Source organism: Ornithorhynchus anatinus, chromosome 11 (assembly GCF_004115215.2).
Source record: "Ornithorhynchus anatinus isolate Pmale09 chromosome 11, mOrnAna1.pri.v4, whole genome shotgun sequence".
Lineage (NCBI taxonomy): Eukaryota > Metazoa > Chordata > Mammalia > Monotremata > Ornithorhynchidae > Ornithorhynchus > Ornithorhynchus anatinus.
In genome coordinates, this window is record NC_041738.1 from 13,751,780 (window position 1) to 13,779,519 (window position 27,740).

General features: G+C 53.7%; 1 protein-coding gene across 1 annotated transcript; it reads right to left on the reverse strand.

Annotated features, from left to right (window-relative positions):
- On the reverse strand, positions 1 to 27,672 carry TOP2A (DNA topoisomerase II alpha). The gene is made up of 35 exons (XM_029075541.2): positions 27,559 to 27,672; positions 21,288 to 21,443; positions 20,543 to 20,633; positions 19,571 to 19,634; positions 18,448 to 18,593; positions 17,781 to 17,878; positions 17,358 to 17,570; positions 16,322 to 16,495; positions 16,014 to 16,115; positions 15,762 to 15,899; positions 15,442 to 15,580; positions 14,653 to 14,810; positions 14,113 to 14,238; positions 13,372 to 13,482; positions 13,148 to 13,253; positions 12,040 to 12,149; positions 11,701 to 11,793; positions 10,430 to 10,544; positions 10,162 to 10,283; positions 9,804 to 9,952; positions 9,219 to 9,450; positions 8,927 to 9,061; positions 8,610 to 8,810; positions 7,782 to 7,977; positions 7,250 to 7,341; positions 6,743 to 6,907; positions 6,563 to 6,646; positions 6,162 to 6,353; positions 4,897 to 4,984; positions 4,571 to 4,723; positions 3,491 to 3,638; positions 2,630 to 2,688; positions 2,002 to 2,172; positions 1,445 to 1,656; positions 1 to 1,072 (listed from the first exon to the last, which is right to left on the reverse strand). The coding sequence occupies exons 1-35, from the start codon at positions 27,589 to 27,591 to the stop codon at positions 947 to 949; spliced, it is 4,698 nt and encodes a 1,565-aa protein (XP_028931374.1). The 5' UTR covers positions 27,592 to 27,672; the 3' UTR covers positions 1 to 946.
- Between the last annotated feature and the right edge of the window lie 68 nt (positions 27,673 to 27,740).

A 27,740-nucleotide genomic window follows, 5' to 3' on the forward strand; every position in this document is an offset into this window, starting at 1 on the left:
TCCATTTTTACACACTTCTTTATTCGAGGTAAAAAAACAATTCTTTTTTTTTTCCTAATGAATTGAACGGACAACTGGGAAACACAGCAAATATTTACAGACACTCACAAGACGCCACGACTACACAGACACTTTATACATAGTGAGCCAGGGGACTTGAATTCCAAACCAGGGAATACGGTTTGGCTCTAGCTGCCAGCCGCCCGCCAGCTCCTACTCTGCCCGTCCCCCGGGCACCCTCGGTTGCCTTCTGGCAGCGGGGCGGGGACAAGCCGCGGCTCTCTGGAAACGGAAACTGCGCGGGGGGGCGGCTAGCAAGAGTCCAGAGCGGCGGGAGGAGGATGGATAGGGGAAGGGAGGTTTAGAAGGCCCCACGGCTAGGGTTTGGAAAGCCTGAAAGGGTCTGTCTGCCAATTAGCGGAACCTGGACTTACTTAAAACTTAGGTAGTTTAAGATTAAGGTCTTGAGTACTTAAAACCAAACCTCCTACACAGGGGCTTCCAGGGTCCATGCTTTTGGACCCCTCCCCTGGGGGGCGGTGGGGAGGGAGGGGTGGGTCCAGCCGCTGGGACCATCAAGCTGAAACTCTCCTCGCCTCCCTACCTGGAGGCTCAATGCAAGTCAACGATGCTAAGGGGTAAAATCGCATTTAAGTGCAAAGGAACCGAGACTCAAAGCGTCGCTCTGCTAGTTCGGTAGGGATTGCCGGCCCCTCTGGATGTGCCGTGTTGATTCCTTTGCGGGGGCAGGGCAGAGCACTCAATCTGTACTTCCCGGCGGCTAAAATGAACTCTATTCTTAACCTGGTAAAATACATCTAGAATAAAACCTACACTGTAACTTTATGGGGGGTTAGGGTTGGGGGGGGAATTAAGAACTCTGGGAGAACCATTTTAATCCAAAACCAGTCTTGGGCTCCGAGACTTTTAAAAATAAGCCCACTACCTAAAATATGTCGTCGTCGGACTCCTCGAGGTACTGGATAGGCTTCTTGGTGCGCCCGGGCCGGGCCCGGGGGGCAATGGGGGTAGTAATGATCTGGAAATCGTCGTCGTCCACTACTTTGGCTTTCTGGAAGAGAAAGGTAGGAGGGGTTAGAATTTTGGCGGGGTCTGCTCCTCTGATGGCTCGCAGGGGTGCCATGCTCTCACTGGTACTGGCTGCCGGGACTCCCTTGACCTGCCTGGGGGTTTGGGAGTGAGGGGAGGAAGCCCTGAGCTCTCGCGCCCTCCAAACGGCCCACCCTGTCTGCTGCAAATGGTGCCAGTGGCGGGTACCTTCCGTGGTGGAAGGGAACCGGCGCCAGCCCGCACGCGGGGCCGGCGGAGGGTGGGCTGGGGCCGGGGGTCACCCCCCGGGGGTAGTCCCGGTTAGACGGTCTGTTCGACTTTCAGCCCCGCCAATCTCCCAGAGGGCCCCCTCGGTCTTGGTGACAGAACCCACCTTGGTGGCCACAGATTTGAAAACTTTCTTTCCAAAGTCCGAGTCGTCTGAATCTTCGGAGATGGGCTTCCTCTTGCGCTGCTGCTTCTCTTTAGCGGGGGCGGCCTTCTTGGGGCCGGCAACCGCGCCGTTGTCCGCGCTCGCCTTCTTGGCCGCGGCCTTGGTGGTCTTGGGGGCCGCTGCCTTCTTCGTGGCGGCGGGGGCGGCGGCGCCTGCAATAACAGCCTCTGGGTCAGGGCTGGACCGGACCCCCCGATGGCCCCAGGGGAAATAGATGTGGACGAGCGGGCTGGGCCAGAGCTCGCTCCGGGCCTTTTCTGGGTCTAAACTTTCGGAAGAGGATGGGTAAGACTGGATGGGAAGGGAGGGTGGTGACCCGAGAGCAGGGTGGCTTTCTGGGCCCAGGCCCCCCGACCTGCTCTCCAGATGTTTCCAGCTGGCTCCATCCCCCTCTTCTTCCCCTCCCTTCAGCCAGCCCGGGGAGGATTCTGGCCCGGAGCCGGAAATCCCCGGAGAAGCTCGGCCCCAAGGCGTTCGACTCCGTGACTGATACTTACCCTTGTCCTTGGCTCTGGTGGCAGTGGTGGTTTTCTTCCCCCGGGCGGGAGCGGACTTCTTAGGCAGCGGGCTCAGGGTCACGGGGACGGGAGACGGGTCGCGGGTGGGAGGGTCCCGAGCCGCCGAGACCGGGCCTTCTTCATCAGAGGTGTCTGAGCTCTGGATTTCCACTTGAGGAGACAGAACACGTCTATAAGAAGACATCCTGTCCTCCCACCCCAGGGGTTGGGGGATGCCCTAAATCCTTCCAGTTGATGAACTGCTTGCCCACCTAAATCCTGGTCAGTTGGGAAAGCCCAGTCATTTTTACTACGCATCAGCATCTGTTACTGCTTAACTTGTGTCTACTCCAAGCCCCTGGAACAACGTTCTCACATAGAAAACGCTTAATACAACAACAACAACAATAATAGCTAATAACAGTAATTATTAATGTTAGGAAAGCCCAACCCGTGCCAACTTGGGTACTTGGGTAGATCACTGGAGACAATTCTGGGAGGTGCTGGAAGACAGTTTCTATTTTGTTGAACCTGTTGATGCTGACACAGTGTTACTGTAACCCGAGGACCCCCGAAATAGAAATATGCAGGCGTGTTGACACCCCTCCCCTCCCCCCAAAATACGTACTTGCTTTGGCAGTTTGCTGGTGCTCAAGTTCCTCCTTAGCCACCTTCCCTTGGGGTTCCCTGAAACACAAAGACCCGTAGGAGCTCCTAGCCCACCTGATGTTTACTCCCTGACATCGCTTTCCCCCCCAAGACGCCCCTGCAAGTCCGAGAGGGTCAGGACAGCCCCTCCCCATTTCCCAGATGGAGAAACCGAGGCCCAGAGGAAGGAAACGTCTTGGGCCAGGTGCCAGGGCGGAGGTGGACGGCAGGGGCTGGTAAATCCCCAGCCACCGGCCCAAAGACAAAGCCTGGGGGAGGGGCTGCTTGCCAGGCCCAGGTCCTGGAGGGTCAGGTTGCCCCACCATCCCAGCTTGCCGTCCCCGAGGCCGCTGGGTACAGCCTGGGCCGCCACCACTCTTGGCTTGGGGCGCTGTCGGAGAGCTTCCCGGCACTGTACTAAGCACGGAGTAATCAGGTTGGACACGGTCCATGCCCCACGTGGGGCTCAAAGTCTTAATTCGCATTTTACAGATGAGGCAACAGGCACAGAGAAGTGAAGCGACTTGCCCAAGGTCACACAGCAGACAAGTGGCGGAGCGAGGATGAGAACCCAGGTGCTTCCGACTCCCAGGCCTGCGCTCTCTCCACTAAGCCAGGTGGCTTCTCGTCCTAATTCTGTTGTACCGTACTCTCCCAAACACACAGTACGGTACTCGGTGCATCGTGAGCGCTCAATAAATACCACTGGTTGGGAATGATTGATTGGAGGGGAGACTAAGCCGGCTTCGGGGGGGCCACGCTGGGCCTGAGCTCTCCTCCGGGGTCCCGGCACGTCCCCTTCGCCCCACCTGGCAGAGGCCTCTGAAACCACTCCACTTACCCTGGGTCAGCCTTCGTCCTAGAAATGGCTCCTCTCGAGGCCGTGACTTTGGTGGGGATGAAGTCCTCTTCCTCTACCGTGGAGTCTTTTCCATCGGAATCCGAGCTGTCGGAGTCTGAACTTAAATCGACTGTGTATTTGGATTTTGCTGAAGGAACACAGAGACACAGAGGGCGACGGCAATTTAGCTCGAGTGATCCGCCCCCGTCCGCCCCTGGTCAGTCAGAAACGCCGCCCCTCGTAGCTCCAGTTCCTCAAAGACCCCAGGGTGGGTTCTGAAATGAAGCAGTGGGTCTGAGAGGCAGGACCTAGGTTCTAATCCTGCCTCCGCCACTTGCCCGCTGGATGATCTTGGGTAAGTCACTCCACTTCTCTGTGCCTCGTCTTTAAAAATGGGGATGAAGACTGTGAGCCCCATGTGGGACATGGTGTGTCCTACCTGATTATCGCATATCTATCCCAGCGCTCAGTACAGCGACTGGCACATAGTAAGCGCTTAACAAATACCATGTTTTTTTTTAAAAAAGCCTTTCCCCAAGCAACTCAGAGTAACCTCCTGGCAATGCCCCCAGCCCTGAGATGATGCGGCCTGTAGCCCAGCTCGGAAGAGTCTCTTACCACCCCTGCGGCAAGAACGCATCTGACCGGATGCCTCTCAGTCCGTGGCTATTTGCCCACGTCTTTTATGTTGTCTTGGTGTTTTACTCTAACTTTTCTTATATGTCTGTCCAGTCCCCTCTCTCCCTTTATATTCTCTGATTGTGAGCCCCTGGGGGCCAAGGACCATGTCTAATTCCCACTGTGTATTCTTTCCTTATGCTCTGCACAATGATAGCGTTTACTACGTGTCAGGCATTATACTGATCAGACAATCAGGTCGGACATTCAATCAATCGTATGTACTGAGCGCTTACTGTGTGCAAAGCCCTGTACTCAGCTCTAGGGAGAGTACAATATAACAAACTGACAGTCCAGAGGGAGCGCTTACAGTCCACAGTCCCTGTCTCCCAGGAGGCTCGGTCTAAGCAGGAGAGAAGAACTTAATACTGTTATTAATACTCGCCGCCGCCATCCTCTCACCTGCGGCTCTGCGCGGCTTGGTTTCCCGCGGGGCCACGTCGATGTCACTGTCGTCACAGCTCAGGTCGGACTCCGAGTCCGACCAAGGGTTCCTTTTCTTCTCCTTTTTGACCCGTTTGGACAGCAGCGTGTTCTGCTTCTTTCCTTTGGTGCCTGACGGGCAGACGGGGGAGGTTCGTTCCTACGTCCACTCTACTTCCCACATCGCACCCCCAACCCGCGGGCCCTCCAGGTACACGCCCCAGGCACTTCTCCGCTCTCTATCACCTGGGCCCGCCCTCCCGCCGTTGAGACCCGGTACGATTTCCCTGGGACGTCCCCGGTACCTGTGTCCGATTTAAATTTCTTCTCCAATCTCTGCTTGAGGCTCAAGGGTTCCTTGTCTTCAGGGGAGCTCCCAGCGCTGGTCTCGGACTGAGGAAACACAGAGCTCGACTCAACCCCCTTCCAGCCAGTGACTGGCCTGGTGTGGGGTTGGAGACGGACTCGGTTCTGCTCCCTCCCCCAGCATCGGTTTGAGTGGGGTTGCGGGTATAACTAATAACCACAACGGTGGTTTCTACTGAGGGCTTGTAACGTGCTAAGTGCCGCTCTGGGAGCTGGGAGAATGACGGGAATCCGATATGTGGCTGTGGGGGGTGGGAGGAGGCCCGGCTCACGTGGGAATTTCTGGTGCGGCGAAGTTGTGATTTGAAGCAAGCCTAGAACGGGAGGTGGTGAGGCAAAGGCCTGGGACAGAATCATTCTTGGTCCAGACCACCAGACTACGAGATTAGGAGAAGAGGCACGGCCTAGTGGAAAGAGCCCGGGCCTGGGAGTCAGAGGATGTGGGTTCTAATCCGGGCTCTGCCATGCGTCTGCTATGTGGCCATGGGCAAGTCACTTCACTTCTCTGTGCTTCAGTTACCTCATCTGTAAAATGGGGATCAAGACTGGGAGCCCCATGTGGGACGGGGATTACCTTGTATCTCAGCCCAGCGCTTAGAGCGGTGCTTGGCACGTCGAAAGTGCGTAACAAATGTCACGATTATTATTACTACTATCACCGCACCACCCATGACAACTAAGTGTTCCTCTGTGCCTTGATTTCTGCTCCCCTCAGTTCTGCCAGGCCCGATTCACACAGCGCGCCGAGCTAGAATGCTGATCGGGAGTTGGGGGACATTCTTCCAGCCCCGTGAGCCCACTGGAAGATGCTGCCTGGGTGCTCGGGGGCAATCGCCGGAAGGGGCGAGGGCACCAGCACGAGTTTTCTTCCGCATGGGGTTTTGTGAGAAGACGACCCTTGCCTCTGAGGAGGACTGGGTGTGTTTTTGGAGGAAGTAACCAGCGGGAAAGCTAGACAGAGAGCATTGACGACTCAGGTGTTAGCAGCAGCCACAAAGGCTTTCAGTGAGGGCACCAGTGGGTGTATGCAAAACATTCAGCATTTAAAAAATCAAAATAATAACAAGTGGCATCGAGAATCTACTGAGTGCTAGGCACCCAATTCAGAAAAATGCAAGAAATTCACCAGCTGATTTTCAGGTGGAAAGTATCCCTTGAAAGTGACCAACAATAACGATGACCAAACAGTTTCAAAGGGGGTTACCTTAACCTTCTTTTTGATTTTCTTTTCGGCCTCCGCTTTCATCTCAATAGTCACTCGAGGAATGACTCTCCTGCCGTGGGGAGACGGCAGGATTTCTGCCAGCTGAGTTTTCTTCACCTTCAGCTTCCCTCCCTTGGTGGCCTTGCCCGAGAGCCCGGCTTGCTCATCCTGCTTCTCTCTGGTCTCGACCGCCTGGGAGCAGGGTGGGGGAAATCAACCGATCGATCGCTCGTATTTGTCGAGCGCTTACCATGTGCGGAGCCCGCCGCGTTTCCCCACCTCCAAACTGCCCCCTTGCCCAGTTCCCACATGGTCAGGGAGGCTCCCACCTGCGCCGGGCAATCTCCCTCCAAAATCCAAACTTCCCATTAGAAAGCGGCCTCTAAGGAACATCTACGCACCTCCAGCTCTTCGACGAAAGCTGCCAGGTCTTCCTTCCACAGGTCCGCGGGGCTCTTCCTCTTGAGGGTTTCCAGTTCTTGGGTCTAAAAACCAAATGGACAACAGGCTCAGCCAAACCCCGGCTGCCCGCCGGTGGCGTGAGACCGGAAAGGTTAGCCCTGGGGAAGCCAACACCCTACCTTGTTATCTCTTTGCCGACACAGCTCATCTTTCTTCTCCTTGGTCAGGTACCAGAGCGGCATCTCGAGCAGGTAGTTGAAGTCTGGCCCAGTGGCTGATGTGGATTCGCTCTTCTCAGTTTCTTTCTCATTCTCGCTATCTTCGTTCTCCTCCTCACCTGATCCCTAGGGGCCGTTTTCAATGCACTCAGTCCCGCCAGGGCCCGGTAAATCTTCGCTCCGCTCCCAAACACTCAGTACGGTGCTTTGCACATAGTAAGCGCTCAACAAATACCATTGATTGGAAAAGTGATTTTAGGGAATGTCCTTCTGGCAATATTTATCTGGGGAGACCGCGATGCGGACAGTGCTTCGAGGCCGGTGTTCTACAGCCTACATTTCCCTTAATGTGGATATGCTGGGTGGGTGGGGTGCAACCTGACTTGTGTTCGATGGGAGCCGGGGTCCTCCCACCCCGTCCGTGGATGGGCCCAGGGATCTCCGCTCCCACTCCCCGTGAGACGTTACCTTCTGCTGCGCTTCCTTCCAGGCCTTGACGGGATCGGAGTCGTAGCCCCGCTGGATCAGGACCTTTATTAGCTCCTTCTTCGGTTTGTTTTCTGGAAGCAGGAAGGAACCGAGTGAGTTTCCCCCCACCGCCTCGGGATGCTTTAAACGCCACCTGCCCTTTGGACCACTGCCCTTCCAGGTGAAAACGAGCACCGAGAGGGCTCTGAGGCCTGGGCTTGCCCTGAGCGCAGTTACCACTGGGAGTGAGTAAACTACTTCACCTCTGGAAATGCTCCCGGCGCCGGAGCCCAGAGGAGACGGAACTAGATGTATCATCAGCCGTCTCAATGAAAAGAATATCCGTGATCCAAACTGGTGGATATTGGCCGCTAGAGAAACTCAGTTTGGTTCTGACCACCCACGCCAGCGATGCTTTTGGCTTCCATGGGAAACCCGGCCCCTCCCTAAAGGATGAGCGGAACCTGACTTGAATACTATTCCCCAAACGGGATCACTCCGGACCTTGGCGGCAGAGGTCCCGGGAACGTACCGATGACGATTTTGCCCTCGATCTTCTCCAGGATGAAGCGAGCCTGGTTATTCAGCCTGGCAGATTCGGCCCCCAGCATTCCGACGAGCCATTCTTTCCTTAGCCCGTAGTATTTAAGCCGCAGCTCGAAAAAGTCTCTCAGGATGTCCAGGGCCGTGTCGTATTTCTTCAGGCACCCGACGTGGTCGAAAAGCACCTGGGAGCAGAACAGGGTGAGACTCGAGTTAGGTTTGGACAAAGGACTTCAGCAGAATTTCCTCGCATCTGTAGTCAGCTCATGAAATCAGGAGCCACAGAATTCTGCTCGCATCACTGTGACTGGTCCCAGGCGGCGGTTTGCCATGGTGGCTTCTCTAAGTGGCCTGCCCAGGGAGAGTCTGAACCAAAGAGTTCTCCCTCCTACTTAAAGTCGGCTTTCCCCTCCTCTAGCCGGGATCAGGAGCCGGGGGAGTGTGCCACAGGCACCCCACTTCAAGCAGCGGCTCCTGTTTCTAGGGTCACTTGCCCTGGGCCCTCTTCAGTGGTGTGGCCTAGTGGAGAGTGCGTGGGCCCGGAGAGTCAGAAGGCCCTGGATTTTCACCCCGGCTCTGCCAATTGTTTGCTGTACGCTTCACTTTTTGGGGCTGCAGTTTCCTCAAACTGAAAGATGGGGATTCCTGTTCTTCCTCCTACTTACACTATGAGCCCCAGGTGGGACAGGGACTGGGTCTGACCTAATTAACTTGTACCTATCCCAGCGCTTAACACATCGTCAGCGCTTAACAAACACCACTTTAAAACAACAACGATGAAAAGAAAAATCAAAGAGAAAATCCTCTGCAGACACACCATAGAGTTGCACGTGAGGTTCGTCTGAAGCTTGAACACCTTGTGCAGCCCGGCGGCCTCGGCCTCTGCCAGCTTCTGCTCCGTCATCTTGACGATGAACTTGACGGTGGTGTCGGTGTGGTACTCCCTGTAGTCCACGATGAGCGCCGGGGTCTTCTCCGTGCCGTTCAGCATGGGCTCCAGCACCTGCTCCTTGTACACCTATGGAGAACGCCCGTCCGGAAAAAGAGCCCCTCGGGTCAGCGGTGGGGGGGCCGGGCGGCCGCCGAGCCGTAGCCGGGGCGGGGGAACCCGCTGACTCCACTGCTATCCATTACCTGTGTCCAGGTCCTGACCGGGAGCTCGGAGATCTCGATGGTGGTGGAGTCCAGGATGGACACCTCCCCGTTGATCACGTACTGGTTGGGGGCCAGCTCGTCGATGGTCCCCTTGAAGTTCTTGTAGCTCGGCAGCTGACGGGGGCAGAGAAGGGACCCTGGTGAGCCCAGGCTGGGGGGGGGTCGGTCCTCAGCCCGGGGCCTCCTTTCCCGCCCTCCCTTCCCGTCCCTCGCACACCTAGCGCCCGTGACGCAGTACGGGGCTCCCGCCACCCCCGGGGACCGTGTTTACCATTGGCAGAGGCTCCTCTCCATCCATCATGCGCCTGATGTTGTTCACGACCTCGCGCACGTCGTAGTTGGGGAGCTTACAGGACCAGCCGGTGCCGATGCCCTCCGCCCCGTTGACCAGGACCATGGGCACGATGGGGATGTACCACTCCGGCTCCACACGCTGGTTGTCGTCGTAGAGGAACTTGAGCGTGTTGTCATCCTTCACGGGGAACAGCAGCCGGGCCAAGGGGCTGGGGGGGAAGGAACGGGCGGGAGGCGGCCGTTAGCGGCTCCTGCTGTACCGGGCACCGGAAAGAGCAAGCACGATAGTGCAACGGTCTCTGTATGTGTGTGCACGTGCAATGTGTGTTTGTGTATGTTCACATGCGGGGGATGGTTGGGACGGTGGTTCCGTGTTGACCTTTGCGGCATCTTGGTTGACGGCGAACAGATAAAACCAACTGGGCATTATTCCCAGATTGTGGTTGAAGACCAGGGAAAAGATGGGCAGGGAGGGGACCGCCCCCAGCATCACCAAGACTGCTGTGTCCTCTCACGTTTCACCCCTTGCGTGACGGGGGTCCCGCTCCCCGCAGACACTGACCTGAGCATGGTGAAGATGTAACGGGGGCTGGCAGAATCTTTGCCCCCGTGGAGCCGGGTGCCAAACTGACCGATGGGCTGTAAGAGGTTGACGTTGTTGCTGCCCACAAAGTTTTGTGCCAAATTAATAATGGTCATCATTAGCGACATCTAAAGAAGAAGAAAGAGAAGTTTTGTCTCACTCGCCGGCTCCCATCTGGGTTTTCTTGCCCGCCTTCTGCCCCTTCCCATCTCCCTTTGGGGGCACTGCTGGTTCGCCCCGAACCACTAAGAGTCCCACCATTCCTACAACTTGGTTATTTCAACGGAGCCACCTGTCAGTGCCTGCCCAATTCCCTCCCGGCTGGCCAAGGGCATACCTCGCCGTGGTGGTAAGACGACATTTCAGCCACTGACCCGGCCAGCTGGGCAACCTTCACCTCCCGCTTGTCATTCCTTCTGAAACACGTGAACAGAACTTTCCTCTGGCCTGGTTTCAGACCTGCCAAGTGAAGAGAGGGGCGAGCGTGAGGGTCGGCGGCTCCAGCCCCGCAGAGAGGCCGTGAAGCTAGAACCGCCCACGGATTGCCGTCTTCAGGGCTGATCCGGAGCTTGACGAACTGGGGCTGCAGGCGGGGAGACGCTCACCGTCTACCATGGACGGGATGGACCGCTCGTTGTCGGAGTTGGAGAACAGGATCAGTTCCTTGTTGATGAAGTCATTGTAGGTCAGGTAATTAGTGGCTTTGCCATACAAATAATCCTGAGGGAAGACAGAGAGGGGTTACGCATGTCAGTTGGTAACCGCCGCAACAGAAGAGCTGTGGACCTAGCAATGAGCATGTTGGGATGGGTCAAAAAGAGCTGGCTTTTCCAAAGGGAACCCAGAAATGTGATTTACTTTCGGTCAAGACCAAAGGTAAGGTCAATCCCTACTGGTCCCCCCCGAAGCACCGACAGAGGTCTCCGAGATAACATAGCTGACTCATTGGCCAACGTGCTTGAGGGGCTAGGTGGGTTGCCGTTTCTCTCAACCCCACCTGTAGACCGAGGTGTGTTGGGATTTGGCAGCCCGCTTCCCCACTGAGCGGTGCACGAAAACACGGACACAATGGGCGGCCCTGGGTGGGTCGTGGACTATGAGGGGAATTTTCCGATGGAAAGTCTCTTTGGATCTGGGCCTGCACGGGGCAAGTCTCACGTGAAAGGTCAAGCCGCCCCTGGCTGGCGGGATTGGTCTGTGCTCGCCAGGTCACATGCCCCCGGCCCCGCCCCATCTCTCGTCACAGGATGCCCGCTGCCAACAAGCGATCTGCCTTTCCCTACTCCGCCCGGGGAGGCTCAGGCTGCCCAGACTGGCTGAGGCTCCGGCATCCCCGGGCAGCAGCTGTCAGTCTGCAGCCTCCTGGGCAAATCGGAAAGGGGGCAGAGAAAAGACTTGCCAACGTGACCTTATCCTTGAGGATTTTGGTCCTTTGGGCCTAAGCTGTGACGAAGTACAGGCCTGGGAGTAAGAAGCTCATGGGTTCTAAACCCGGCTCTGCCATCCGTCTGCTGCGTGACTCTGGGCAGGCCACTTCACTTCTCTGTGCCTCAGTTACCTCATCTGTAAAACGGGGATCGAGACGTGGGACAGGGGACTGAGTCCAACCTGATTTGCTTGTATCCACCACAGTGCTTAGTATGGTGCCTGGCACAGAGCAAGCGCATAGCAAATGTCATAATTATTATTACCAGCAGCAAATCCTCTCAGAGCTTGCCCGCGTATGAGGCTGTTCAGAAGCTAATAGATCCCGCACATTTTCTTTCTCACCGCCATTTACTTCATTCTGCATCCTTGGCCCCAGGCTCCGATTTGCCGGAATAGATCGAGCTGATCATGGGGCCCCGGAACCGACAGGACCGTGTAAAGGAATTACCTCGGGCAGGCCGTGCAACTTTCGCTGCCTTCTGTCCTCCATGAAATGAGTCAGCCATTCCTTCCGATCATCGATCTGCTTCTTGCTAAAGGCCTGTGGATTTTAAGATGGAAAACGTCGCTTTTGCACTGCTGGCTGCCATTCACCGCCCTCCGACTCTGAAAGGCTCCCTCAGACCATCGATGCCTTGCCTCCAGGCCCCCCACCCCTTCCTCAAACGCCCAGATCCCGCATCTCCGGGGCATCCCGTCCCGACCCAACTCGAGGCCGAGGGGACCATCGGAAATGTAGGTGATTCCGAAGACTCGCTGGGAGTTTTTCCCGGGCCGACGCACTTACCAGGGAGATCGCAGCATCATCTTCGGGCCCGGAATATTTGAACTGGATGCGATGCCTTGTCATATCGGAAAAGTATTCCTTAGCCTCTTTGGACGTGCTGGTTCCCAGACCTACAGAAACGAGGGAGAGCTGACTGGTCCGCGCCCTGGGGTCTTGTAGCCTCCCGACGGACCCCTGCAGGAACAGGGGTGGGTGCTAACTAGCGGTGATCCAGAGTGGTCCGGACCCCTTAGGAACCCTGGCGTCCCTGCAGCAGCCCTGTGACGATTCTGCCTTGCTGCCCCCGGCCATAACTCCCTGATACACAAACTGCCATCACCCCGTCGAAGCCTCCAGACTGACTGGACACTGGGAAGGATGCGGTGGTGAGGACTTCTCCCTCCAATAACTGGGTCTACCTACGGGTTTTAGTTTCTTTACTTGTTTTCATGGCATTTAAGCATTTACCAGGCACCGGGCACTGTACTAAGCTAGGGTAGATACAGCTTATCAGGTTGGAAATAGCCCATGTCTCACAAGGGGCTCATGGTCTTCATCCTCACTTTACAGATGAGGTCACTGAGGCAGAGAAGATAAGTGACTAGCCCAAGGTCACACAGCAGACAAATGCGGGGGGGAGGGGGGCGCGGAATTAGAACCAGCTCGTTCTGACTCCCAGAACTGTCTTCTATCTATTAGGCCAAACTGCTTCTCGATTCCCAGTGCTAGCCTGGACTGTGGTTTTCCTGAGTGTTGCTTGTTATCTCACTGCTGTGCCTGTTTTTGCCTCCATTTAGATGGTCAGAACCACATGGTTCAGGGATCCTGTCTGTTTACCTTGTATTTACCCCAGTGCTTAGCAAAGTAAAACATAGTAAGTGCTGGATAAATACTATTGCTATCACTACTAATTCTATTACTCGTCCAGCAGGACACAGGAGGACTTCGACGACGCTAGGACCGAATTACGGACGTTGAGCCCAGCAGGCTCCCGTACACAAGGGTGAACTAAAGCAGGGCCCTCGCATTTCCCCCGACGGCCTCAATCCCGGCCCTCTCGGACGGGCACTCAATGGCCCCTTCGTCCCTGAGCACCACCCTCCGCGCTGGGCCAGGGCTGGGGACAAACCTTTGTAGTACTTGACTTTCCATTTTTTGTGATCGCCAGTGGAGTTCTTCCACTCTTCAAATTCAGGAAGACTGTAGAATGACATCTCCTGCTTGTTTCTGGAAACCTGTGGTACCCAACAAATGTGTCTACAACGAGCCTGTTAAACCCTACCCTGGTTTCTTAAGGTGCATTTCAGGGCACTAAGGGACCCTCTTCCAATTCGTTCCCAAAGTTGGCTTTACCTTTACGATGGGAGTGATGAACTCCTCCAGAAAGCGATGTCGCAAAAGAGAGGGCCAGTTGTGATGGATGAAATTGATCAACAAGCCTTTGATATGGGAGCCATCCTGATCCTAAAACATGTTTGAAATAGCAAAAACCACTCTTAAGGGAGCTTCTGGTACCGGTGCTAGCACGGGAGAGTTTCTCAGTGCGGTGCTCAACAAAATAGCCGGAAGGGAAGAGAATGATTGAAAACAGCCGTCCGCCATTGATCCTCCCAAACTCCCTGGTGGTGATGGGGTCGGGGGAGGAGAAAGAAGCGAGGACGCCCAGGTCCACTGCTAGGACAGTGCCCTGGGGGGACTGGGATGGGCCTGCCAGCCCTTCCTGTTTTTCAGCCCCGGTCGGGGCAGGTGTGCTTCGGCGGAATGGAAAAAGCACCGCCCATCCTCAGGACGCTCAGGAAACACCGACCAATGACGATGACCACGAGGTACCCTCGGTTCTGGCCGGGACGTGGCTTTGCAACCCATGTTGGCCAGAACTCTGTTTGAGGGTGGGGGAACGTTTATCTGACCGTGCCAACCTGTCTGGGCTCGGGAGGCCGCGGGGTTTCTCGAGAACACAACCCTCGCCTCGGAGGAGGGCTGGGGGCGTCCGCCCTTACGTGACCCATCTGCTTCCTTTCCAGGAAATCGGGCAGAAGTGAGGTGTAAATGGCTTTTAGTTAAGGATCTCAGAGCTTTCAAACCGGCTCTAACCTGATCTGTCATGATCATAATCTTTCCGTAGCGGAGAGTCTTCAGTGAATCCTGATCGTCATAATTCTTCTTGTACTGAAGACCCACAATCTTAATGATATTGTTAATTTCTGCATTTTCCATGATCTGAAAGCCCAAATAAAAAACCACACTTTCAGTATCAGCTCTGAGAATCTCAGAAATTCCCAAAACTGACGTCAGGCCAAGCAGCGTTTATTTGGCTAAAATGTATCCTTTCCCTTCCCTGACCCGAGAAATCCAAGGACTTGTCTGGCATCATCCCAAACCATTTCCCACTATTTCCCCGCCCCCTTGGGACGGTGCCTCTAGCGGGACCCTCTCTGGAGCTCGTCGATCCTGACGGTGCCAGGACGGGGCTGGCTGGGAAAGTACCAGTCTAACGGGTTGGCAGCTCCTATTTCCAGCCATCACAGCTTCGGGTGCTTTCCGAAGAGTGCCCGACCGGAGGGAGACTGAGCTCTCTACGCCGCCCGCCACAATCCCTTTGGTAAACCCAAGCTGGAAGATATGTCCGCTGACCTGCTTGTGCGACGCTTCTCGAACGTTGAGCATTTTCCCACGTAACGGGAAAACTCCGTACTTGTCTCTCCCGACCACGCCGAGGCCAGAGACAGCCAGCGTTTTGGCCGAGTCTCCCTCCGTCAGGATGAGCGTGCAGTCGGTCGAGTTCTTGCTGCCTGCAAGCCAAGTCACAAACGATCACGGCCTCTTTCTGCAGAATTTAAGTGGGCCCAGGGGTTCGCCTCCTGGCAGCCTCACAGAGTGGCTCGGGCAGGGTCGGGGGCAGGGCAAGTGATGGGCCCTTTGCTCTGCCTCGGAGCCCGCCGCCGCCACGTGCCCCAGGCTGCCAGGTCACAGACACCCCCGACTCCCACCAGCCCTCCCTCCGAGTCACCCAGGAGGCACAGACAGGCAGAATGGGAGGTGGGCAGAGGAAGAAGTGCTTCTCCTCATAGAACGGGATCCCACCCGACTCAGTGAATGGTATCATCCTGATCTAGATGAGGCAGGAGGGCAGCTGGTAGTCTCGCGCATCTGCCGAATAGTTTTTTATAGCTCTGCTTCTGACCTTTCAGTCTTTCTAAACAAAGGGGGAGGGGGCCAGAGCCAGAGGTCTTAAGGACCCTTTGGTCTCGGCCCTTTTGAAATCGCCAGTTTTGGTATCTAACTCCCTTTCCTTTTTGACATCTGGCCCCTCCCGCTGCTGCCGAATAAAAGCGTCACTCGCCAGGCCCTCTTCCTGGAATTTTCACGGCGGTGCACCCGTTCCCCATCCCACGGGAGCCCGGAGGCGGGACGAAACGGTACCTGCATCGTTAGCGTCGTCTAGTTTGGGGATACCCTTGATCCTGTTGTGCTTCACGGCCGAACACTTCTTGTTCAGCTGGATTTGGGCTTTGAACTTCACCCAGTTTAGGATGCTCTCCACCACGCCACAGCTGGCGGCCTGAAAACCAACGCTCCGTTCTTAGCCAACGGTGTGCTTTTCCGTTACTTCCTTATCATCCATCCGGGTTCCACTTCCTCCCCAGTGAACTAGAGCCCTTCCCGCTAGGATCTAAAAGAGCCGCCCACACGAGCCCATCCGGGCCACAGAGTAGGGGAATCCTGGCTCTTTGGGTGCTTACCGCTTTGATGAATTTTTCACTCAACTGGCACTTGGAGCCAAAGCTCTTAGCCTGAAGAGTCATGTTCTCCTTGGTCTGGGAGTCAAAGGTGGGGTTTTCAATCAAGGAATTCACAAAAATCCACATATGATTTTTCACCTGCGGAGAAATGGCAGCCGCTAAGCATCCCAGTGCCCTGTCCCCTACGGAGCAAAGAGTTTCGGCCTCTACCCCGCCGCTGCCCGCCGTCAAGATAACGCCCAGTGCCTTTACCTGATGGGGTTTCACAGCCACGCCGCCTTTGTTCTTTTTTTTGACAACTTCAATAAGTTTGCTTATAATCTGGTCGGCCACGTAATCGACGTGTCTGCCTCCCTGAGGGAACCAAGGCCCACACATACATCAGGACCAAGAAGCATCAGTCCGATCAGATCATCCACCCGGGTCCCCCCCACCGCCCCCCGTCAGCCTGCTGAGGTCCCTTCTGTCCGTCTCTTTGTGGAGGCGGTGGACTTGCAAGACAATCGGCCACGTCGAGGACGAGAGACGTGGGTGACCAGTTCGGTGTCTGGGCCAGTTACCTTGGAGGTGGCAATGCTGTTGACAAAGCTGACTTGCTGAAACCCTTTCTCGCTCATGGTCAAGCACACCTCCCAGCGACTGTTCACTTCTTCGTGGATGACTTTCAAGGGGTTGCCGGTCTCGTCCACCTTGTCCTTTACGTACAGGTCAACGTAGCCTCGAAATCCTTTCACCTGCACAGAAACAGACACACGGCTTATTGGAAGCTTGGCAGCGAGAAGTTGCCCCCACCCCCAGTAAGCAGAAAGACCCACCATCCAAGAAACCATCCTGCAGCCATGAGTTTCTATCTGTCATTGGGTCCCATCCCGCTCTCTTCACCACGGCAGTGTGATGTCAAAGAGGCAGCTTCCCAACTTTTAGACCGTGGGGTTGGGGTGGCCGTGGCCGTCGGGCTTTGAACAGCCCCGCCTGGGCAGCGAGAACCAGACAGCTGCTTCTTTAGCTGCGAGGTTCTGCAGCTCTTGCAAGAATGTCCTTTGAGATCATTTTTCTGTTTTTATTGTTTCCTCTTACCTGAAGCGCCGGAGGTAACCCCCACCCCCCTACTCCTTATTTTCTGTTTGTGGGTCCTGTGAGAGCCAAGAACCATGTCAAATTCCCATCTGGGCATTTTTTTCCCCCAAAGCTTAGTACCCTAAGTAATCAATAAAGGCTATTCTATAGAGTAATACAATACTTGGGAGTAGTAATTATACTTATTAAGTGCTTACGATATGCAGAGCACTGCACTAAACATTGGGAAAGATTACACAGATGAGAATTAGAAACTGTCCCTGCCCCCCGGGGGGAAGGTTCAGGGGAAGTGCTCAATAAATATGACTGAATCAATGAATCTGGTGATACGTCTGCTGGTGAGGGCCGGGCACGCGGATGCTTCTGGGAACTCCCGACACCCAATGTAAAACCCTTTTGAAAAGACTGAAGGGAACTGAAGAACTACTTTGTTGCCCAACACCGCCGAATTCTTCCCGTCGGGGGTGATGCCCGCTGCAGCCCACCCCACCTTGGGAACCATCCGAGTGGAAAACTCACGGGCAGCCTCTTCCCGTTAAGAAAGACTTTGACATCTTTGGTGGATCCGGCGATATCATAGGCCCTCCGCGACATGAGAGCCACGATATCCTTGTCCAGGCTTGTCATTTTAAACTTCGCCAGGTCCGGCTGGAAGGTGATGCAGGTATAATCTTCCCCATCAAAGGGCTTGAGCTTCATCTCGCCTGCTTTTCCCATGTTGTCTGTCCAGGTCTGAGAGAGTGGGAGGGTGCAGGGGAAGAAAATCATCGACAACCAGGAACTCTGCCTGCCTCCTTATCCATCCAAGACCTTATTTTCACCCAGTGGAATCCACCCCTTCCTCAGGGCCACTGAAAATACCGTACTTTCACGCCTTTTCTTAGCCATCCAAAGCCCTCGATACCTGAGGGCTGCTCTATAATCAACTATGGGTTACCATACCTGCTTGAACAGTTTCCTGTATTCCCTAGAAGCGGTTTCCACCGTGAACTTGGTACTAAATATGTTGCACAGCTTGGCTCCGTAACCATTCCGACCCCCTGGAAAATGAGAAACCACATTTTTTGGGTCTTTTAAATGCTATCTGTTAAGGGCTAACTATGTGCCAGGCACTAAACCAAGCACCGGGGTAGATATAAGATAATTGGGTTGGAGACAGTCCCTGGCCCACAAAGGGCTCAGTCTTAACCCCCAATTTAAAGATGAGGCAACTGAGGCGCACAGAGAAGTTGAATGAAGGTCATACAGCAGGCAAGTGGCGGAGCTGGGATTAGAACACAGATCCTCTGACTCTCAGGCCTGGGCTCTTTCCACTAGGCCACACTGCTTCTAAGCTGGTTTTGGCTCCGGCCCCGCTCCACGGCTGCTTCCCCTTGCCCTGTTTGTGTGGCCGCAGGGACCAGGGCTGCGAGCGGACCCAGATACCTATTACAACCGACTGGCCAGCGGGATCGAACAAGTCCTGCCCTCCTGAGCAATCAAGTTACATCCCAGCAGATGGTTTCTAGTCCTTCTGGCCCCAAATGCTCCAACTGAGGTTAACGACTAGCGCCTGGAACGAGGGAATCTGTTCCCTGCAGAAACACTTCTCTCTTTCGAAAGAGCCTACCTGTAACTTTCTTTTCATCATCGTCATAGTTACTGGAAGTCAGGAGCTGTCCAAAGATGAGAGCAGGGACATAGACTTTCTCCACTTTGTGTTCTACTACAGGGATGCCTTTCCCATTGTTCCACACGCTGATTGTATTGTTCTCCCTGAGAAAAGGAAATTGGAAGTTTGTTGCAAAATTGCTTTTTGTGGACCGTTTCAATTTTACCCCGTACCAAAGAGGGGTGGTGGATGGGGGGCTCGTTTCAAAATATCGCAGCACATTTACTGTGCAAAATTTCAGATGAAGAGGTGCAATAGACAATTGGATTCAACGCCACGCTGGATTTCCTGGAAATTTTCCTGCTGTAAAATGCAAACCCTCCCTCAACGGCGGGGGTGCCTCTCAGGGGAAAAGCCAAGCCCTGGGGTGGCCGCCCAGGGCACACAAGCTCTACACCCTTTTCCACAGCTTGGGCGGACACGGATAGTGCTGTGCAAACACACGTTGGGCACTCTGTGGGGAAACTTGGGAAAAGCAGCTACGCTAAATGGAAAAGAGGAAGCTGGAAAAACACCCCCTCACCCACCCACCGAAGTGCATCCATCAAGAAGAGAAACAAATAGGATACGGGGGCAGACTGGGTGGCCCCTCCCTGATTCCCCCACCCCACCAGATCGGTCACATGGGGAAACTGTTTTCAGCTCTGGCCTCAATCTGCCCTCCTTTGCTCCAGGGTCAGGGTCTTCTACGTGGCTGCTGACTGCGCTACAAGTCCTTTGATCAGGCTGGGGGCTGGCCCACACGTGACTGGCCGCGAAGAGTCAAAACACCGCGCTTGGAGGTCAGCCCCACGCGCGTGGGAATGGGGCCCCGACTCCCGCTCTATTCTGGGATTGAATACAGGACGGAAATGGCTCACATCCTGCAAAGATAACGCTTGGCTAGGGAGATGATCTCTGGAGGGAGGAAGGATAGGAGGAGCCGGGAGAAGAGAGATGGTTGGTTCTCTAATGCCCCCTGCTGACCTCCAGTTTGGGATCCCATTCTGGATTCCAGAATACCATTCTGAAATGCCAGAATTTCTCCAGGCTAACGTTTCTCCAGGCTAACATTCCCTGGACCGGAGTGAAAGGGACTTACGGATCAATGGTGACCTTGATGCAAGACATTTTATTGTCCCTTTGCTTGTTATCTGCTGCGTTGACTAGAAGAGAGCAAAAGAATCACACAGATTTGTCAGGCTTCGGGGAATATTTTTCTCTCATACACTTCCGTCACCTGTCCAAGTTGTTCCCGAGGGAAACATGGGGATAAAATTCAGCAAAGCAAACCTGGCCACAACACCTGCGGAGTTGGCAAAATGGTGGCATTTTTCATCTAGCCCAATGAACTCGGGGTGATACCAGAGGCCTCTAGCTTCCCTTCCAGCATCTCCCTTAGCAGGACCATCTCTCTGGTGGAGGTAGGAACTATGGGCTGATGAATTGCTTCTATCGTCTTCTGCTAATTCTGGTATATTGTACTCTCCCAAGCGCTTAATAAAGTGCCCTGCGCATAGTAAGCACTCAATAAATAAAATTATCAGACTTTCTGCTGGGACGGCCTAAGGACGTGGAACATTTGGGGCCAGGTCCGAGGGGCTCTTAGGGCCTTATTTCTGGATTCCCTCCGGTTGGCTCTACCACGCCGAGCTCTAGACTTAAGCAGTGGGAATCAGGGATGATGGGGGCAGTTAGATGATGGACGGTTCATACTGGGTCACTGGGGTAGAGTGAGGGTGGAGAGGAGTGAATCAAGGTTATGGTTAGGATTTCCCTTCCACGGGTTCTCCAGGTGTCTTAACGTTGCTGTCCTGGGCTGGACCAGTGATGGTTTTGTCCCTGATTTTATGGGATGTCTGTCGAGCAGCCTAGCTCCCTGGGGTTCTGCCATAGTTATACTCCACAATAAATACAACCGAATGAACAAATGAATATACCCCCTGGACTCTGACGTCAAATTTATAATAAAGAAGAGTGTACTACTATTCCGGGGTCGGCCAACTTATCTGAAGAAACCTATGCAGCAGCAAAATCACTCAAGGGTACCCATGAGATAACTGAATTTACTTACCCAGAATTTCATCAAAGATTTTATACAATCCAGGAACAAAAGTCACATCCCTACAGTTGAGTCCAGCATCTTCGTCAAAGACCCACATTTGCTAGAAATAAGAGAAACAAATGAGATGTTAGGAGGCTGATTCTATTCCACAACTAGTCTTCTGTTGAAATTGTTTGCTCCAAATAGGGTTCCAAAACTGAGAACCCGGACTGCTTGACAGATCGTACTACAGGGAAGCCTGATTATTTCTGAAATGGGAAAAGCAAGGAAGGGATATCGTTACTGCTTTCTCCTTCTCACGGAAACCCTTCTCTCCGGCGACGCTAAAGTTTGAGAACTAATGAGTTACCGCTCCGATGAGGATTCTAGAAGTCTTGCAGCAGGCAGAAGAAACCTTTCGAACCGCTCTTTCCGGGATTGGGGAAAAGAAGCTGAAAATGCTCTGAACACGAAGCGTTAGGAGGTGGGATCAGAGTGTGGCCCACAGGGAGAGGCAGCAAGGGAACAAAAGTCGGGAGGGGGGATTTTCAAAGGGGTGGGACTGGGAGGGAAAAGGCTTCAAAGAGCTAACAGGCCAGAGGGTTGCCCTTCTGGGTCTCTCTCAGCCAGTTGGTCAGAGCCCCGAAATGAGTGAGGCTGGAAATCCAGCTGAAGCTGGGGGGTCCACTGCTCCCCTCGCTTAGCCCCGTGGAGCGCTGTCCCTTCGGGTTGTCTGTTGTGGTAACCTCAAAATGACTTCGTCTCCCGGCTTCACCTGGGTCAGCAGCTCCACGGAGCCGATGTATGTATCTGGGCGGAGCAGGATGTGCTCCAACTGGGTTTTCTTCTGGTAAATCCTCTCCACTGACAGCCTTTTCTTTGCTGCTTCATCCTTCTTGATTTTGCCGAGCTGGGTGTTCATGCTCACAGGCTGGATGGGGAGAAAAAAAATGAATTCTTAGCATATATGGAGAGATCATTTTACTTAACCCCTCCACCCCCAATTAATAATTGTGACTGTGGGCGAGTCACTTCACTTCTCTGTGCCTCAGTTCCCTCATCTGTAAAATGGGGATTAAGACTGTGAGCCTCACGTGGGACAACCCGATTCCCCTGTGTTTACCCCAGCGCTTAGAACAGTGCTCTGCACATAGTAAGCGCTTAACAAATACCAACATTATTATTATTAATTGTGGCATTTGTTAAGCATTTACTTTTTTTATAGAATTTGTGATATGCTTACTATATGCCAGGCACTGTGCTAAGCGCTGAGGTAGACAATCCTTCCTTAGTCTTAATCCCCATTTTACAGATGAGGTCACAGACACTGTGAAGTTAAGTAACTTGCCCAAGATCATATAGCAGGCAAGTGGTGGAGTCAGATTAGAACACGGGTCCTCCTGACTCCCAGTCATCCACTAGGCCACATTGCTTTTCAACATTTACTAGGTGCCAAGCACTGTGCTCTGTGCTGGAATAGATACAAGATAATCAGATGGGACACAATCCCTGTCCCACATGGAGCGCATGGCCTGAGGAGGAGGTAGAATAGCTATTTAACCCTCATTTTACAGATGAGGAAATTGAGGCCCAGAGAAGTTAAGTGACTTGCGTAAGACCATACAGCAAGTAAGTGGCAGAGCTACTAGAACCAGGTCTCCTGACCCAAGTCCTCCGCTCTATCCTCTAGGACACATCTTCATCTTCATAGCATCTCTAAAACCTACCCTATCGTCTCCATCCAAACTGCTATCACACTGATCGAAGTACTTATTTCCCACCTTAACTACTGCATCAGCCTCCTCACTGACCTACCTGCTTTCTATCTCGCCCTTCACCAGTCCAAACTTCACTCATCATTTTTCTGAAAATCCATTCGGTTGTATCTTCCCCACTACCCAAAACCTTCCAGTGGCTGTCCTTTCACCTTCTCGAGCGCTTTCAGGCACTCAATCAGTTTTCTCCCTCCTACCTTACTTCACTGATCTCCTCCTACAACCCAATTCCACACACTTCACTTCTCTAACACGAATCTACTCTCTGTACCTTAATCTCATTTATCCCAACGCCGACTCCTTATGCATGCCCTCCCTGGGGCCTGGGACTCCCTTTCTCTCCCATATATAGTCATAATAAAGCAATAAGTTGCTTATGGATTCATATGTGGCCCTCAAATACCAATGATTGATCTTTCCGTACTCCTGTCAATTTCCAGTTGTAGCTTCGGTCTCTTCCTTCCACTATTGCCAAATAATTTGCGTTTGTGTGACTCTCCCATTAGACTGTAAACTCCTTAAAGGCAGGGACCGGACTTGTGTTTCTATTGTGCTTTCCAGAGTGCTCAGCACAAAGCTCCGCATGCAGCAGGCGCTGGATCAATAGGGTTGAAGATGATAATGCGGAGGGTCTGAACGGCAGGTCTTTTGGAGGGAGGGCACAGGGGAACCCCTTGAGCAACTAAAGTACCCTGGCAGCTCGCAAAGATGAGGCGAGCCCGCGGGAAGTCAACCCCGGCCGCGGTTAATCGGGAGTGAGCCTGGCATTCTGGCTGCAGGTAATAATAATAATTATGGTATTTGTTAAGTGCTTCTTATGTGCTGAACACTGTTTTAGAGCTGGGGTAGATGCAAGGTAACCAGGTTGTCCCATGGGGGGGCTCAAAGTTTTAATCCCCATTTTACGGATGAGGCAACCGATGCACAGGGAAGTTAAGCATCTTGCCCAAGGTCACGCAGCAGACAAGCCGCATTAGAACCCACGTCCTCTGATTCCCAAGCCCGTGCTCTTTCCACTAAGCCACGCTGCTTCCCCGCAAGGTCCCTCGCGGGAGGGAGACCCTGGTCCAGGAATCTCACCCAGGTCACTGATGGGCCAGGAACGGATCTCCTCACAGAGGAATTACCGGGCCTGGGACCAATCTCCTCAGGGAGGAATTGCCAAACTTGGGATAAATCTCCTCAGGGAAAAATTGCCAGGCCCAGGAGGAATCACCTCAGGGAAGAAATGCCAGGCTCGAGAGGAATCTCCTCAGGGATAATAATAGTAATTGTGGTACTTAAGTGCTTACTACCAGGCACTGAACTAAGTGCTGGAAATAATAATTATTGTATTTATTTATTCATTCATTTGTATTTATTGTGTGCTTACTGTGTGCAGAACACTGCACTATGAGCTTGGAAAATACAATTCAGCAACAAATAGAGACAATCCCTGCCCACATTGGGCTCACAGTCTAGAAAGCGCTTTCTATGTGCCAAGCACTCTTCTAAGCGGGGGGGGGGGGGGAATACAAGGTAATCAGATTGTCCCACATGGGGCTCACAGTCTCAATCCCCATTTTACAGATGAGGTCACTGAGGCCCAGAAAAGTTAAGTGACTTGTCCAAGGTCACCCAGCAGACAAGGGGCAGATAATAATAATAATGGCACTTGTTGAGCGCTTCCTCTGTGCCAAGCACTGTTCTAAGCGCTGGGGGAATACAAGGTAATCAGATTGTCCCACGTGGGGTTCACAGTCTTAATCCCCATTTTGCAGATGGAGGTAGCTGAGGCACAGAGAAGTGAAGTGACTTTCCCAAAGTCATCCAGCAGACAAGGGGCAGAGGTGGGATTAGAACCCAAGACCTCTGACTCCCAAGCCAGGGCTCTTGCCACAAGGTTGTGCTGTTAAAGACCAGGCCAGAACGAGTCCCCTCAGGGGAGGAACTTCCAGGGTCGGGACCAAGCTCCTCAGGGAGGGAACTGACAGGCTCAGGGCCAATCTTCTCTGGGAAGGAATGCCAGGCCCGGGAATCAATCTCCTCTGGGAAGAAATGCCAGGGTTGGGATGAATTTTCTCAGGGAAGAAATGCCCGGGTCAGGATGAATTTCCTCAGGGAAGAAATGCCAGGATTGGGATGAATTTTCTCAGGGAAGAAATGCCAGGGTTGGGATGAATTTTCTCAGGGAAGAAATGCCCGGGTCAGGATAAATTTCCTCAGGGAAGAAATGCCAGGATTGGGATGAATTTTCTCAGGGAAGAAATGCCAGGGTTGGGATGAATTTTCTCAGGGAAGAAATGCCAGGCCCGGGATGAATTTCCTCAGGAAAGAAATGCCAGTTCCAGGATGAATTTCCTCAGGGAAGAAAAGCCAGGCCTGGGATCAATCTCCTCTGGGAAGAAATATCAGGTTCGGGATCAATCTCTGGGAAGAAATGCCAGGGTCGGGATCAATCTCCTCAGGGAAGAAATGTCAGGGTCGGGATCAATCTCCTCTGGGAAGAAATGCGAAATTCGGGATGAATCTCCTCAGGAAAGAAATGCCAAGCCCGGGATCAATCTCCTCAGGGGAGAAATGTCAGGCCAGGGATCCATCTCCTCAGGGAAGAAATGTCAGGCTCAGGTCAAATCTCCTTAAGGGAAGAAATGCCAGGGTCGGAACCAGCCTGGCTCAGTGGAAAAGAGCCTGGGCTTCAGAGTCAGAGGTCATGAGTTCGACTTCCGGCTCTGCCACTTGTCAGCTGTGTGACTGTGGGCAAGTCACTTAACTTCTCTGTGCCTCAGTTCCCTCATCTGTAAAATGGGGATTAACTGTGAGCCTCACGTGGGACAACCTGATTACCCTGTATCTCCCCCAGCGCTTAGAACAGTACTCGGCACATAGTAAGTGCTTAACAAATACCAACATTATTATTATTATTAACCAATCTCCTGAGGGAGGACCTGTGAAATTTGGGGTCTTTCTCCTCAGGGAAGAAAATAGCGGGCCCGGGATCAATCTGCTCAGGGAGGAACTGCGAGATTTGGGATCAGTCTCTTCAGGGAAGAAAGGCCAGGCCAGGGATGAATCTCCTCAGGGAAGAAAGGCCAAGCCTGGGATAATAATGTTGGTATTTGTTAAGCGCTTACTCTGTGCAGAGCACTGTTCTAAGCGCTGCGGGAGATACAGGGTCACCAGGTTGTCCCACGTGGGGCTCACAGTTTTAATCCCCATTTTACAGAGGAGGGAACTGAGGCCTAGAGCAGTGACGTGGCTTGCCCACAGCCACCCAGCTGACAAGTGGCAGAGCCGGGATTCGAACTCATGACAGCTGACTCCCAAGCCTGGGTTCTTTCCACTGAGTCATGCTGGGATGAATCACCTCGGGGAAGAAATGCCTAGGGATGAATTTCCTTAGGAAGAAACTGCGAAATTTGGGATCATTCTCCTCAGGGAAGAAAGGGCAGGCCAGGGATGAATCTCCTCAGGGAGGAACTGCAAAATTCGGGATGAATCTCCTCGGGGAAGAAAGGCCAAGCCCGGGATAACAATAATAATGTTGGTATTTGTTAAGCGCTTACTATGTGCAGAGCACTGTTCTAAGCGCTGGGGGAGATACAGGGTCATCAGGTGGTCCCCCATGAGGCTCACAGTTAATCCCCATTTTCCAGATGAGGGAACTGAGGCCCAGAGAAGTGACTTGCCCACAGTCACCCAGCTGACAAGTGGCAGAGCAGGGATTCGAACTCATGACCTCTGACTCCCAAGCCCGGGCTCTTTCCACTGAGCCACGCTGCTTCTCGATGAATCTCCTCAGGGAAGAAAGGCCTAGGGATGAATCTTCTTAGGAAAAAACTGTGGAATTCGGGATCATGCTCCTCAGGGAAGAAAGGCTAGACCAGGGGGTGAATCTCCTCAGGAAGGAACTGCGAAATTCGGGCTGAATCTCCTCAGGGAAGAAAGGCCAAGCCTGGCATGAATCTCCTCAGGGAAGAAAGGCCTAGGGATCACTCTCCTTAGGAAGAAACTGCGAAATTCGGGATCCATCTCCTCAGGGAAGAAAGGGCAGGCCAGGGATGAATCTCCTCAGGAAGGAACTGCGAAATTCGGGATGAGTCTCCTCAGGGAAGAAAAGCCTAGGGATGAATCTCCTTAGGAAGAAACTGCGAAATTCGGGATCATGCTCCTCAGGGAAGAAAGGCCAGACCAGGGGGTGAATCTCCTCAGGGAGGAACTGCGAAATTCGGGCTGAATCTCCTCAGGGAAGAAAGGCCAAGCCCGGCATGAATCTCCTCAGGGAAGAAAGGCCTAGGGATCAATCTCCTTAGGAAGAAACTGCGAAATTCGGGATCCATCTCCTCAGGGAAGAAAGGGCAGGCCAGGGATGAATCTCCTCAGGAAGGAACTGCGAAATTCGGGATGAGTCTCCTCAGGGAAGAAAAGCCTAGGGATGAATCTCCTTAGGAAGAAACTGCGAAATTCGGGATCATGCTCCTCAGGGAAGAAAGGCCAGACCAGGGGGTGAATCTCCTCAGGGAGGAACTGCGAAATTCGGGCTGAATCTCCTCAGGGAAGAAAGGCCAAGCCCGGCATGAATCTCCTCAGGGAAGAAAGGCCTAGGGATCAATCTCCTTAGGAAGAAACTGCGAAATTCGGGATCCATCTCCTCAGGGAAGAAACGCCAGGCCAAGGATGAATCTCCTCAGGGAAGAACTGCGAAATTGGGGCTGAATCTCCTCAGGGAAAACAGGCCAAGCCCGGGATGAATCTCCTCAGGGAAGAAAGGTCTAGGGATCACTCTCCTTAGGAAGAAACTGCGAAATTCGGGATCCATCTCCTCAGGGAAGAAAGGCCAGGCCAGGGGGTGAATCTCCTCAGGAAGGAACTAGCGAAATTCGGGCTGAATCTCCTCAGGGAAGAAAGGCCTAGGGATCAATCTCCTTAGGAAGAAACTGCGAAATTCGGGATGGATCTCCTCAGGGAAGAAAGGCCAGGCCAGGGAATCAATCTCCTCAGGGTGGAACTGCGAAATTCGGGATCATTCTCCTCAGGGAAGAAAGGCCAAGCCCGGCATGAATCTCCTCAGGGAAGAAAGGCCTAGGGAATCAATCTCCTTAGGAAGAAACTGCGAAATTCGGGATCCATCTCCTCAGGGAAGGAAGGCCAGGCCCAAAAAGTTTCTCGTGAGGGAGGGACTGCGCCATTCGATCTCCTCAGGGAAGGAAGGCCCGCGGGGGGTGGGGGGGGGACGACGAGTGGGCTGCCAGGCCCCAGCAGAGTCTCCTCGGGGAGAGGAGAAGGCCTCACCTTGAGGGGCGACATGTTTTCCTCTAGCTCCATGGCGGCGAGCGAAGGCGGCGGGGGCCGAGGCGGAGGACACAAGGACGACCTGACGGCTGAGACGGGCGCGCGGGCAGGACCGGCCGTTAGGCTCCCCTCGCGAGCCGTTTCAAAACTCCCCCCCTCCCCCCCCCGCCCCCGCCGGCCCG